General features: G+C 37.4%; 2 protein-coding genes across 11 annotated transcripts in view; one reads left to right on the top strand and one right to left on the bottom strand.

The window, feature by feature from the left end:
• The window catches only part of TMEM117 (transmembrane protein 117), a 192,887-nt gene that overhangs the window by 24,640 nt on the left and 153,478 nt on the right, over nucleotides 1-14,769 (top strand). For 2 of the 10 annotated variants that reach the window (XM_086884653.1, XM_086884655.1), the window contains exon 3: nucleotides 538-589. The exons of the other annotated variants lie outside the window; for them this stretch is intronic. The gene's annotated coding sequence lies outside the window, so the exon portion shown is untranslated. The remainder of the gene's footprint in view (nucleotides 1-537; nucleotides 590-14,769) is intronic. 10 annotated transcript variants of the gene reach the window in all.
• LOC111932093 (P2Y purinoceptor 1-like) lies at nucleotides 3,526-14,211 on the bottom strand. Its single transcript, XM_023931020.2, has 3 exons — nucleotides 14,185-14,211; nucleotides 13,587-13,767; nucleotides 3,526-8,996 (listed from the first exon to the last, which is right to left on the bottom strand). The coding sequence occupies exons 1-3, from the start codon at nucleotides 14,209-14,211 to the stop codon at nucleotides 7,975-7,977; spliced, it is 1,230 nt and encodes a 409-aa protein (XP_023786788.2). The 3' UTR covers nucleotides 3,526-7,974.

Raw genomic sequence — 14,769 nt, 5'->3', positions numbered from 1 at the left:
TCAAGAGACCACCGTTTTAAATAACAAAACCCCACAAATATCCTGGCTCTTGCAAATCTATGCTCATATATGTAAATGACAATAAATATGGATCTTAATTCACACCTGATGGTGTGAATGTGTAATGTGCTAGAGGAATAGAAAAGGGAGGAAGAATTGAAAACTAATATTTTACGAGGCATGTCTGTGGAGTTCCTGATCTGGGGAATTCAGAGCTTAGCACAACATTCAATTTTGTGTCACTTTCATGCAGCAAATAAAAAAGTATTTACAAACAGTTTTCTTCATGTTATCCTTGATAGGCTCCAGCTGAGATTACTTTGAAGTGGTTTGGGACTTGTATCCCATGAGCCTTATCTCTGTAGCAGCCAAAGGTGGAGCAATTTTTATCTAAATTAGAGGTCGCTTTTGTATGACCTGTCTAAATTCAGGGAGTAAAACAGCAGTGTTACTCTCTTGGGGATGTCTACAGATTTCCATCTCTTAGGCTGCAGATAAAAAGCAAACTTGAGACTGTGTTTCTGCTTGCCTTGCTAGGGAGAAGAGCAAATGTGGGCAGTCAGGGGTCTCTGCAGAGGTAAGAGATGAGGTAAGAGCTATGCCCTATGCAAAGGGCTGACCAAGGCAGCCTGTGTGTACCCAGAGGTTATCAGAGTGCCACTCTGGGGAGCAAACTAAATCAGGACTTGGTTAAGGCTCATACAAGGTTGTGTATAAAAGATGAATTATCGATTCTTATACTTCTAGCTGCAGCTTGATATCCCAGTACTGTTGGTGGTGTGGAATTGGTGGAGATCGTATGCTCGTGTTTGTCTGGGTTTTGTTTGGGGTTTTTTTGGGTTTTTTGTTTGGTTTGGTGTTTTTCTATTTTGTTTTGTTTTGTTTTTCTTATGTTGGGCTCTCCTTCAGACTTCAGACAAGTGTGCAAATTCTCCTTGGGGATGTACTCTGCCTTAATTTACTCCAGGAATAAGTTTTGGTAGTGTTAGGTGTATGATTTGACTCAATTATCATAAAAAGTCTTTTCCAACTTAAATGATTCTGTGATTCCTAACTTTACAAAATGTGTTGTTTGTTAGTTCCACCACAATTTCCATGCCCCACCTTCCAGCAGAACTGACTGCAGTCCTGCTCAGATGGGATTTCAATTTATCAGAAAATGTTATCACAGATCTGTTGTTTTCATGCTGTGATAATGGTTATAGCAGACGAGGTCCAGCTGTTTTATAGCAGGGGTAGTGGCTGCAATTACAGTCTGTGTAAACAACCGGCCAGAACCACAGTTATCGGAGGAAAATTAGCTTTTAACAGCAATTCAGACAGAAATAATTATCTTTCAACAGAGGAGCACCTTCTAGTGGTCTCGAGTGAACATGGCTGCTGCTTAAACAGCTCTCCAAATAAGGAGAGCTAAATATGCTAGATGAAGAATAGCAATGCATTTTTCTGTACACCGCTTTTACGATTAAATTCATAATTAATTTAAAAACAAAGGGAAAAAAAAGCATATATTGGAAAAAATTTAAACATTTATCAATTACAATATTTTCTACTCCTCCCCTTCCACCTGCTGACCTAATAGTTCAGTGGGTTTTTATATAGTTACCTTGAAAGAGTATTTTTGTATGTTCTACTTGTAACCTACCCACTCTTTCACTTTCTTAGTAATGAAAATTTCTCTTCATTATACACCAGCTCCAAAGGAAATTTGCCACGGAAATATTACTTTGTTCAGTTTCACTGATTATTATAACACAGTTTCTCCAGCCAGAGTATTCTGAGTAAACATAGATTTTGCAATATATTATACGCCCTGGTTACTTTTGCAAATAACATAGTATCAAATGATTTAAAATCCAGTTTTTCCTAAGTTACTACTAAATATAGTGGCTATGACAGTTTAGTCTAGTCTGTTGTCTCTTTCAATCTGTATGTAGTAGATAATCCTTTCTGGACACAATTATTTAGTGTACATAATACAAATGATGTGCTATTTCTAGAAAGGCAAATTAGGATTAATAAGCAATGCTTAATATTATGTCATTGCAGGATATTTGTGCATTGGTGGATGTTAATCATAGATTTTCATGGCATTTCTCTGAATTTTGCAATTGATTGAAAAATGTCAAGTGCAAAACCTCAGACTTTCAGGTGATTAAAAGAAGACATAGCTATTCCATTTTTGTTTCTATAAACATTATAAGCATATTTCTGAGTTGTCAAAGTAGGGAACTTGATCTTTTTTTTTCCCTTAAGAAATTTTTCAGCATTTGGAAATTTCAGCCCTAAACTTAAACAAATAAACAAATTTGTGAAAATTTTAACCCATGAAAGCTAATTTTGTATCATTTGTTTTGATAAAATAGGTTTGTTGTAATAGTAATTTGGCATCCTCCATCCCCTTCTAGGAGGGCAAAGGGATAGTAAGACAAAGTTAATGGAGTTTTGGGGTTGTCAAGCACTTCTGTAACCACAGAGGCAGTATTCTGCAAAATATTGCAAGCGCTACACTGTCACTTGTTCGTACAACTGCTAACTGTGAGACTGGTCCAAGTCTGGCAGAATAATAATCAGCCTTCCTGTGTAAGATCTGTGCAGATTGCAACACATACCAGTTTTGACATGGAGCTGGATTAACTGATTGTACCCCTTTTTGGTGCTCAGAGAAGCACCAGAGGTGATCTGGATGCATATACAGGTGCCAGTTGAGAAGAGTACAGCTTACAAAAACACCAGTTTTCACCGAGTCTGGAAAGGCTCAGGTCTATGTGAATAACCCTGTGAGCTACCCATATTCCACTGTGAGCTAGATAGTGTCCTTTTTGTCACTGGAATGTACTTCCTCTTGATTCCACAAAACCAGTTCTCCATTTTGTTTTGCACTGGAAACACAGACATGCTCAGTAATCCCTGGGGTTCCTGTCTGTCCTATGTGAGGTCTAGTCACAGTCTCCATAATAGACAGCAGAGTTGCAAATATTTATTGAAGACAAAAAATAAACCTCATGCTTAATCTGCTTTGTTTTCTGACTCAAAATTCTTTATAAATGTTTATTTTAAAGGCCTGTGTAGTAGATACATTGGAAGCAATTCTGTTTACTATTAAAAATAAGCTTGTGAATAGGCTTCAGGAGAAAAGAACAAATAGTATAGGAAAAAACCCTGATTATTTTGACAAGTTGTTGCAGAGCATCATTAAACTGGTATTGAAGAACAGAGATTTTAGTACTTCCCTTCAGAGTTCAGCATCAGCATTATACAGGCTATAAATATTGCTGTGTTTCTTTTATCTGCTATGAAGTTTGGATTCCAAAGAATTCAAAGAAGGAAAATGTAGTTTCTGGAGGCATGACATACATGGTGATCAAACATTTTAGCTCTAAAATTAAAAAAATATAGGGATGATCATGAAATTGCTTACATAGGTTTGGTAGTTAAAACCCCAGGTTTCTTAGAAGTGCTAGAAATTCTAAAAGAATAAAGAGTGCAAAAATATAATTAAATACTTACATGCCCCTTAACCAACTTTTTTTTTTTTTTTTTTTTTTTTTTTTTTTTTTTTTTTTTAATGCAGTGATGCCATTTAAAAAGAGAATTATTTTTTAACATTAATTTTGTAACCTGGGATTGAGTCACATAGAATTTAAAAATCTACACCCAGGAACAAATGCGTTAGCATTTTCTGTTGCTTACACAGGGTTTTCAGTTACTATCTCACTAAAAAAATGTTCTAAAACATTACAGGAAATCAATATCTATTTTTACAGGTTTCCTTTTATCTTCATCAGCACAATTGTCTAAACCTGAAGTAATAACATCAGTAACAGTAAAGTCTAAAATTAAAATTATAGACTAAATCTCTATAATAGAAATTGAGAGGCGCAGAAAAATTCAGAATTAAGCCTGCCTACGCACTAATTCTGGCCTAGCTTTAAGTCTTCCCACACTATCTGCATTTTACAACTCTTCCAAATCAGCAGCCTGAAGTATTGCTTCTAGGTAATAGCAATGACATTAATGTCAGGCAGAGATGTGGTGCCTCCAGGATCCCCCCTGCAATGTCTGATATGGCAGATGGCAGTGACCATCACCACCCGGCTCTTTCTTGCCTTTGGGTAATCCATTAAGAAAAGAAAATGTCAGCTCTTTCCTTGCAGCAGCAAAAGTCCATCCTCCTGTTCTTGTTTTGGTAATAAAAGATGAATGTGGACTCTTTTGAACAATTCTATTCTTCTTTGAGAAATAGCAAGAAATCTTTAAAGGCTATGTGGCATTCCTAAAGTGGCATTTCTTTCTCTAAGGAAGGCAGAATGCTCTGCATTTCACCTGTGTGCACTCACCTGCAGTGAGTGGCCCTTGAGATAAGGCCCTTGAGACCTCCAAAATCAGGTAAGACAGGCTGCACAAGAAGCCCAGTGGAAAGACAGCTGGGTACAGACATCAGTCTTGTTGCCAGCATTGGCTGAACTGGTGGGAAACCGGAGATCCTGAGCGCCCTTTGTCTTAGCACACAACGTTCCGTGTGAGGACATCAGTTTTCTAGCTGGGTCGGTAGCTGAGACCTTGACTGTTCCCTTTTGTGACATTAGGCTGCAATTTACCTTAGGCTGCAAAAGCTGAGAACTGCAGTGCTACCTGATTAAGGTTCACCTTTCCCAGCTGGAGGAAGCCCCATCTATGCTGACTCATGTGAAGTGGAAGGGACCAAGCTGGCAAGTGCCAAGCTGGGAGAAGTTCTGAAAAAAAAGATCTTGGGAGGGCTGTAGGTTTGATAGGTCCCTGCAGGAGTCCAGCACATCCCACCATACCTTGATTGCAGGCTCCAGGCAGGGCACAGGGAGAATTGGCCACTCAGAGTCTTGGATGTCTCTCTTAAACAGGAGCAGAGAAGCTACACTTCTCTACAAGGCAGATGATGGACTTAGCCATATCACCTGCCTCTGCTGTGGTTCCTCCAGCTGTAGAATCACTCTAGGCATATTTTTTTCTCCTGCCTAAAGAGATTAGGCTTCCACAGATGAAAGCAATGTGCAATAGAGAAGTATTTTAATAGCATTGTGGTATTGTTTGTTGTACTTTTTTGCCAAGTGAGGTGATTCTGAGGCATGGCAAAGAAAAACTTTGATATCACAATACCCTCATTTATGTATATTGAAGAGAAAATCAAACTTTTAGAAACATTTGAATATTTTTATTTAAAAAGTAAGCTTGTGTCTTAGTAAACATTTCAGTAGTTTCTCTGTGAGATGAAAGTATTACAAAGAAAAATAGAGAATATAAAGATTGCTTTCCTTAGCAGCTTCAGGAAGTTTGTAGCAAAGTTTATCTCTTCAACTTAGAGATTTTTGGTTTAACAATTTTTGCTTACAAAACAATGCTCAATGTACAATAGTAAATGAAAGTTGTTTCTCTAACAACAGCTGAGCATGTACATAAAAGGTCAAATCTTTCAGGCTATGGTTTACCTTGTGTTCATTGAATGTATTATGAAGATGTTAAAATATCTAGATAAGGTACACAAAAGCTACCTAGACCTTTCAGTCAGTTTTGTAGGCTAATACATTATTACAATATACTATAACGTGTTCAAACTCTTATAATTTAGGTATTGAACTGGATTCCATGTACTCAGATTTAGTCCAAGCAAGGATCTGTAAGAAACCACTATTGCAACATACTTGTCATAGTAGAGGATGTTTACTTTGGCTCTTGGCTGTTTAGGTTATTGTTCACTTATTGTAGCAAAATGGAATACATTATTTAGTTTATGTCATTATATCCAGGTAATGTTATAATAAAACATTTTAGGAGCATGTATTTCAAAGCAAAAATATAAGCAAGTAAACATGAACAGATGTCCTATGTCTTTTAACTCTTTGCAGAAAACCATCAGGGCAACATTAGCATTAGATCAGCCTAGTTGAACAAAAATGCTTTTAAAAAGTATGTTTAATTGATTCAATTATAACCAGGAAAATAAATGCCTAGAAGCCTTATCAGCTGCTAGAGTATATTCACTGCTCAGTATCATGAGAAACAGGAATATCGTAGGGTAAGAGATGGAAGGATGTTTTTTTTCAAAAGATTATGCAGTGCTTTTAGACTCAGCCCAGGAGAAGGGCATGCTGTGTGAGATGTCCAGGCTGGGAGAACAGCCAGCAGAGGCACTGTAGTACAGATGTGCTTCTTTAACAATGCCCTTATCTGCTTTCTTTCCCTCTGTTCTTCATTACTCAGGGTTGGTTGAGATCAATCTTTTTAGAAGCATGAGGTTGTTTCTTTTTTTTTTCCCCCTTTTTCTCTTATGTGTGTGAGTATCTTGGGACTTCCATTATAGATGGCTTTATTGATAATTAATGAGCTTTATAGAACTTCTGGACACAGACAGTGGAGGCAAACAGACATGGAGGCATGTTTCCAATAGACAATGAAATTAAAAACAAAGAATATTTTTCCTTTAAAGTAAGAAAAATTGAAACATTAAGAAGTACAAAGGAAAGAAGAGGTATTTAGAATGAGGTAAGTACACACAGGCATACAATTTTTTCTGTGGGATTCTGTGAATGTAGTAGTGCATCCCAACACCTTTAAAGTGTTTCAGATTATCAGGACCGGATTATTTTCTTGCCACAGTTACAGATAACTAAAAAAAGAAAAAAACATTTCCAGATTTTATATGTATATATTTAGACAATACAGTTGAAACATGGAATAAGAGAGATTGAATACCCATGTAGAATAGAATAATTTTCTAATAAATACAAGGAAAAAATTATTTTAAAACTGGAAATTTAAGAATTAAGACTGTACAAAGTTTATTGAAATCTGCTTTGTCATCAGTAACTTTGAGAGTAAAGTTAATGTGCTCACTGATACATGGGCTTTCATAATTAACAAAGTAATGTGTGGAACTTGGCAAGAAAAACATGTCAGCAGGTGGCTGATTATTGGAACATGATTATTTTGCCCATACAGTGTGATGAAAGAACACATATTTAATGACTCTTGAAGGTGGATGTTCTGATGACTGTTGTGCTGATTGAATGACTAAAATGTATTGTAGTCTAATTATCTTGGACTGTGCTGAAACTGTGATGCTAAGGCCCCAAAGGAACAGGAGAAGTGTTTTGTGTAGTGGCATCTCCTACCCTTCTTGCAGCTCAGCCACCTTTTTATTTCAGAGCTTTTTCAGTGCAGACTTCTCCCTGTTGAGGAGTTCAGAGTTCATGGCAGAACACAGGCTCCCCTGAAGCAGAGCACTAATAACAAACTGCAGTAGTTGCCCAGGGTTTGGGGGAAACTCCTGCTGCCTGGGACCACAGCTCTCTAATCTGTGCTTATTTCATGAGCACGTTCACTGTGGCTCTGTCTGTCCTCAGGGATTTTATCTCACTATTTAGTTTTTGTTTGTTTGTTTTTGGAAATATGCTTCACTTTCCTGGGTTAATGAGGTTCCACTGCCAGTGGAACTCTAGTGCAAGCAGCATTAAATTGAAGTACTTGTAGAAAGCCTCTCTGCAAATGCTCAAGCAGTTCAGCTGTAAGCATTCTGACAGTTATTAATTGTACAATCACAATCACAGCAGCACTTAAAAACAGATGAAGAAATAATTAATAGAAACTATAAGGAGGCTCCTCAACACTGTCTGCTCTTAATCTCTCTGTATTTTTCTTGCCCAGAATTAAAGGAGCTACTTAGAACTTTTCATCATTTTTTATTCCATGTTGCATGTACATACAGATAGAAGCATTATTTCACAATAAACTAGAGTATGACAACAATATTTAAAATGCCAATTCTGTAAAGCTAGGAGCCACTAGTGTTTCTTGTCAGATTAAGTTTTACTCTGCACTTCTGTGTATTCCTGCTTATTCGAGAGATATCTGTATAATATGGGAGACCAAATATGAAATGGGTCTGATGACCCAGAGCGAAACAAGCAGCTGGAGATGCAAGTTTTTGTAGACTGGTGTTTAAGTCATTGTTCTCACAGAGAGAGTGATGTCCCTTACCCTTCCTGTCAGACAACAGCAGTACTGACATTTGGGATGACATTTTATACTTTTAATTCTTTGATAGAATGTCTTATTTGCTATTGTAAAAATGATTGGGTCAAGGCAACTGTTGATGCTGCAGATGATCTCTGTGACTTTGTAAATGGCACTTAATGTGCTTATATTCCCACAGGGTGGTTGACAATTAATTCTGTAAATTAGTATCACCATCATCATAACATGGTAAGGTGTGAAAGAAACAGCAAAGACAATCATAGCAGCTGAAATCAGTAGCAGAGGTCTAACAAGTCTGTTCCTTCTCTGCTGACGTTTACTGAGTTGTAGCAGTGCTTTGAGAGTCAGCACATAGCATGTAAAGATGACTGTGGCTGGAATTAGGAATCTCAATACAATTTTGGAGAATGTGAATGGCATGGCAAATTGTAATGGTTCTTCAGTGTTGTCCAGATAATTTATGATGTCATGCTGTCTTCTGGCTGCAACTGTGCAGTAAATCTCAGGCAGTGATGCAAACACTATGAAGATCCATACCCCGATGGTGCAAAACACAGCCTTTTCTTTGTCCCACCACGTTAATGAACTGATGGGATGAACAGCACCTATGTATCTGTCAAAACTGATGAGTGTCAGGAAATACACACTTCCATAGATATTAATACTAAAAAATAGCCTTGTGATCTGATAAAATGCTTGACTGAAATAGACGGCAAACTTCTGGATATTATAATATACTGAAAAAGGTACCATAAGAGTCCAAGTAAAGTCACACAGTGCCAAATTAAAGAGAAATATGGTATTGGTTGTCCATGTCTTCATGCAGTAAACATAATGTCGTAGTGCAAGTATATTGCCTAGAAATCCTGTTAATAAAGTGAAAAGGCAAACCAGAACCAGCAAATAACAGTACCACTCCAGCTTAGGATTTCTGTTGCAAATGAAAATAATGCATGTACCATTCATCATCTGTCCATGGAATATGCCTGAAGGGAAAAGAGAGACCAACAGCCTTTAAAACAAGAATTGAGTTAGATATATTGCATTTAAAATTCAAAAATTATAAGTTAAATTCAGTGTGTTTGAACTGGCTAACGAATTCAGAACGTAGTATAATGTACAAACTCTCTCCTCTGTCTGAAAAAAATGTAAACTCTAAGAAGGTAACACAGCTTACTCTACAACACCCACACAAGCAGATCTTCATGAACTTATATGCAGAGCCTTATATACTTTCCTCTCTGCTATTTACTGTTGTGTACGATGGATGTGAGAAAAACAAGTGTGCACTCTCAAGTGAGAGCAGTGTCCTTTGGCCACTAATGTGTCTATATTTATCTTTGGAAAAAGCAGAGGAGGTGACAGAAGGACATTAATTGCCCATGCTCATTCCATCATTGCTTTGATTGCCTTGAGCATCCATATGCGGCCTAAGGGCAAGTTTCATGTGGGTAGCTGTGCAGTGAGCTGTGACTGAGATCAAGAAAACAGTATTGAAACAAATGAGGATGAAATTCTGCTTTTAGTGAAGGCCACAAACTTTTCAATCTCATGTTCTAGACAAAGTGCTTTTTCTTTGATTTTCTTCTGTAAATATTTGCCCCAGGATTAAAAGATTGTACTTTGGTAGGATTAGAGAGTATTCTTTTTGTCTGACTTTATGGCCTATGTTGTATCAATTCCCATTATGGAATATGTGGAATATAGATCTGCAGTGTATTTTTGAAGGCAAGTTTTTTATTCTTGTAAAGTCTCATGCTTAATTCAAATGGTTTTTTTACTCCTAATAAAACCAAAGGCTGGAATATTCTATCAGAATGGGCTGTCACCAATTGCAGTTTTTCATGTTTCTAGATAATTTCCAAATGCTGCCAAACTGTGAGGTCTGTCCAAGTAGAAGCTTTGTATGAGGATGAGCCAAACAGCAGTTCATAGACCAGAGTCCGCTACAGTGCTTGCTAGGATGACAGAATAAAATCTTTCCCAGTACAGGCCACACTTTGAGTGGAAGAGAGGACCTTTCCAGAATGTTAATGATTCATTGAAAATTTTGAAACAACTTCAACCATTAAGTTGGCAAGTGTTTTTTTCCCTAACATAGTGCTTTGGTTTCATGTCATGCTTAATACAATAAAACTTTTCCAAAGGTATGTTCACATACATGGGTCAAAATATAACAGACAGAAACTGCAGTGAAGACCTACTAAATAAATACTGCATTATGGTGCTTTGCAAATGTATAGTCCATTCAGTTACCTGCAAAAAGCTGGTTTAGACTGTACTCAACAAAATCAGGAAGGAAAGTTTCCTGATTCTAGAGAAACTCAGCAACAAAGGCAGTCAAATGACTTTCCAGGAAATGATGCAGATAGAAAACCATCTGTTCTACTCACGGTGTATTTCTCAGGTGGGGAGTGTTTGTTCTATGAATTTTTTTAAGTATTGGAGCACTGGACTTTAACCTAGGGTAGCTATAATTTCCCTGCTCCTTAGCCTTTGTGAATATAAAAGATTATGCAAGCTGTGTAATTGTTTTCTTCCTCTGAAATTTATAAGATATCCCTGTAAATTCTTTAAAACGTGAAATATAAGTAACATTTTCTCATTTTATGTTCAATTAAAAGTAGTTTGAATAGGTATAGGAAGTTTATATTTTCTTAAAATCCTCTTGGCTAGTGTTTGTGTGTTCTTGGAATTAAATGGCATTTCCTACCTCTCTGCCTTCCTTTTCAATACTTACAAATGAAGGCACCAGACACTTGATTCCAAGTAGTGTTGGCTGTATAAATAAGTCCTAAACTGGCTCCAAACAGTAGCTATAGCTGCACGAGGGCTATATGTAGTGCCAGGCTCCTGATCTTATTAAGCTTCTGGCTAAGGGCTATAGGTAGGTCTAAATGGAGGGAAGCAAACAGCTGTGCCACCTGCTCTACTTTGTTCCAAGTGGCCAGATAAAGTCTGGATGTGCTAGGGTAGTCACAGAGTTGAACGAAACAAAATCCCCCATCTCCTTCATCACCTCCAGTTTACTGGGCTGCAGTCAGGGCCGAGCTGTATGAAGTTGGTTTTGTAGCTGGAGGGGATAGAGCTGCCCAGCTGTGTAAGGTGGATTTGGAGCTCAGACGGCCATTAGAAAATATGTTTGTTTGTGTAGGCATTTCCCACATGTCTCCCTGGGATTCCTATTTGAGTTTTCTAAAATATTTTTTCTGTCTCCTGTTAATTCTTTGTATTGTAGTAGAGCTTAGGGACCATAAATAAAACTAGATTCTTGAAACTGTGATTTTCAATTGAAGTGAGTGACTTACAGGGTGGACACAGGGGAACAGGTGCAGAGATAAAAAGAACCTTTCCTGAGGTAACTTAATAAGCAAGAGGAAAACACAAGGGGTTTGACCCCCAGCTTGGTGCTATTCCAGGATCTCCTGGTCTTCCATCAAAAGAATTTAAAGCCTTATGCAATCAAGGATGCAGTCTGCCTGCATGCCCTGGTCTGTGCTGAAGCCATGGGAGCTACCCTGATGTCCAGGAAATATGTGCTGTAATAATTTTCAGAAGTGACATTTTTTTCTGTCAGACAATAGCAAGTTTTCTGTCTGCTGTCTCAGCACCAACAGATTAACTCAAGCTACAGCATATGACCAGATTGTTCAAATCCAAAATTTTGCATCTGTATTTTAAGAAAACTTTAAGAAAACTTTTTTCTTTTTCTGAACATTGCAGCATTCACTGCTAAGTCCATGTATTTTTAAGCAAAGCCAGCCAATACATATATGCATATTGTACTGGGGCAGAATGAGCAGCAGCATCATGGCATTTTAGTGTGCATATGTTGTTAGTACTGACTAAAATCAGATTTGCCAAACTGATGCAAGTAGAATTGGTTTTCAAAGTTAAAATATACTTCCCTACTGAGGTTAAATTTTCAGTTGAACAGTTTCAGTCATTGGTGGAGATGACCTTGAGCACTAAGTGGGCAGAAAGAGCAATCCCTTTATGGGACACCCAGAATTAAAGGAATACATCTGATAGAATGAAGAGCTTGGTATTAGAATATTATAAATATTCCTGGGAAATAGTTGAAGTTTATGATTTCCACCACTCATAATTAAGACAAGAAATCATGCTGAATGCATTGGTAAGAACTTACTGTTTCTCTTGTTTCTGCTTCTGCAATTTAATAAGTGCAACTGTCCTAATGGGCTGTGGATCTAAGTATACTAGAAAAGCTTTAGTTTTTAAAAAAGTGACTTGTTTGACTCAATTTTTTTGTGTCTGCCTATTGAGTTGTGTTTTCTCTTGGACTGGAAAAAAAAAACTGGTTAGTTACTGCCTGGTTTGTTGCAGGACCCTAAACACTGGAATCTCTGCTACCCTGTGCTCCCCTAGTACCATTGATGTGCTCTCCAAAGACTTGGAGCAGATAAAAAGACCTGTTTCCAGTAAAAAAATTACATTTTGAGGAAACTTCTGGTGGAGCTAGGAAACATTATGATAGAAGAATCTTGATCTTTGTCTATAGTTAATTCACAGTTTATTACTGGTGGTCATTCATATGGCATTTGACTTGCATTTGCAAAGGCCCATTAGGCTTAACATGTTTATTTGGGGTTTTTAAAATATATAATTTTTTATGTGTAAATATTTCCTAGTAACCATGTTCTTCTCTGTCATATCTGTTGGGGTTTACTTTAAATTTTTAACAAGTTCATAATAAGCAACTAATTTTCCCTGAAGTGAAAAAACAAGAAAGTTAAGATGAGTCAAAAGCTTATTTTGTGTAATTTTATTCCTTATCTACCCTCTTTGCCCCTTGCTACTTTTTGTTTGCTATTCTTTATTTCTGTTGAGCTGTTTGGAATTGTATTTTAATCCAGTACAAGTCTATTCCAGTTACTAGATAGGTTTTTCAAATTTCTGACTATTCACACCCCATGATATTTCTGTCGTGTGCTTTCAAAGTGTAACCTTTTAGCTCATTTTATTAAAAAAAAAGAAGAAAACAAAGTATTATAGAGTCCTAGGTTTTGTTATAAAAATAACATAAGCATTATTTTCAATTTTTACTTTAACAACTTACCTGTTAGGTAATCACCTGATGCAGCCCATTTTTATTTCAACTGAATTGATAAGAAAGGATATATAAAGCAATGTGTGCATTGGGTAGATCATTTAACATATTTTAGTTTAACTGCATTTAGCATGTTATACATCCTGGTATGGTGGGAGCAGTAAGTAATATCTGCAACATTTGCATGCAGTTAGGTACGAAGATTGTGCTAATATCCAATTCTTTTCATTTTTATATATCAGTAAAGTACTATTTCTTTCTTTAAAAAGTTATGTTGATGAACCCTGCTTGAGAGTTAATGAAGTCCTGTATGGCAAACACAAGCTAAAGTAGAAGGAAAGTTGAAGTATTTGCCTACTGAAGGCAGTATTTATGAGAAGATTCTTTTAAGAATATGATATTTATATATAGTTGTAGGTATTATCAGTGTGAAATAATTAAATAGGAAAAAACATTGCTTTGGAGAGTACAGGTGCAATGAATATTTATTAAATCTTTCTCTTACCTGTTTTAGAAAAGTTGGAGTTATCTGTTATACAGAAGTCTAGATTCCAGGCTGTGTTTTTTCTCTCCATTAATCTGGACTTCCCTGAAATCACAATTCTATTTTGCGAGTACTGTTTGTTATCCAAGGTGTCGGGAATATTCCATATGCAATGGCAGCTGTTCAGAGAGCAGGTATCAAACTGCAAGGGAAATATCTTTTATCATTAAGCCACTCCTCTCAGTAAGTCAGGATAATATGCTATTGCCATAGCAGCCTCTGCTTGCTCTTCAGGGAAGGACAGAGGACATCCTCAGTCTAGCTAGGCCTGGGGCTGTCAGGGTTTCCAGCAGTGAAAGCAAAGAGTACAGGGGCCTGGGGCATGTATATGTGTGTTTGCACTTTTCCTTTCTTCACCTTTCTTCACTCACAGAATCCTTGTTGCTGCCCTATTACTGGACTGCTCTGTAGACCTCTGTTGCTCTTGTACCCATCGTAGAGCTTCATTCAGACCCTCTATACCCACCTGTCACTTTTCCTGCCTCATGGTTCCCACATCATTCCAAAGTCTCAGCTTTGTCAAGGAACCCATTTGCTAGCTGCTTAATCCAGAGCTCACATCCTGCCTCTTCTGCCCATAGCCCATGTCTGCTCCAGGTCCTCAAGTCTTCCTCCCCCAAATCTGCATCTCCATCTTCAGCAGCAAACACCAGTTCTGGGATCTTCCTGTCTGCCTGAATGAACACTTCAAATTTTTTATTATTTTCTTCCATTTTATAGCTTCCCCCTGTGTCCAGTCCTTATCAATGCCAAATGTGGACTTGGCAGTTCAACAACCAGCTCAGAGAAATTTCCTCCATCCCAGACCATTTTATATCTCAGTCTTGACACTTCCTGTCCAGCTCCTCATATTACTTCTGTTCTTTTGACATCATCTAGCACCAGACTGCACTGTCTTCTTGTTAAATGCTGTCCTTCACCTTGCTGCTTGTCTTCCTTTATCCCCTCTTGGCTTCTGCTGTGGCACTCTCAGCCTTGCAAAAGCAAATTCCCATCTCTTGTGCTGGTGAGGTTTTCAATACTCTAAACAATTCTCCAAAGGTAAGAGATGACAGAGAAGAAAAGATAGCCCAAGAAAAATATATTTGTGGCAAAAATATTGTGAAAGTTTCACCTTACACCAGTGGTGAGAGTGAGCAGAGCT

This window comes from Cyanistes caeruleus, chromosome 4 (assembly GCF_971803275.1).
Source record: "Cyanistes caeruleus chromosome 4, bCyaCae1.hap1.1, whole genome shotgun sequence".
Lineage (NCBI taxonomy): Eukaryota > Metazoa > Chordata > Aves > Passeriformes > Paridae > Cyanistes > Cyanistes caeruleus.
Note: the sequence above shows the minus strand (reverse complement) of the source record. Positions and strands in the feature narration are given on the sequence as shown.

Excerpts from the sequence above, each read along its gene's own strand:
- LOC111932093 (XM_023931020.2), bottom strand. The coding sequence starts at position 14,211 with ATGGGCTATGGGCAGAAGAGGCAGGAT. Across the intron at positions 13,768-14,184 it reads ATGGGCAGAAGAGGCAGGAT|TTTGATACCTGCTCTCTGAA; the intron begins GTGAGCTCTGGA and ends TTTCCCTTGCAG. Across the intron at positions 8,997-13,586 it reads CTCCAACTTTTCTAAAACAG|GCATATTCCATGGACAGATG; the intron begins GTAAGAGAAAGA and ends TTTTCCCTTCAG.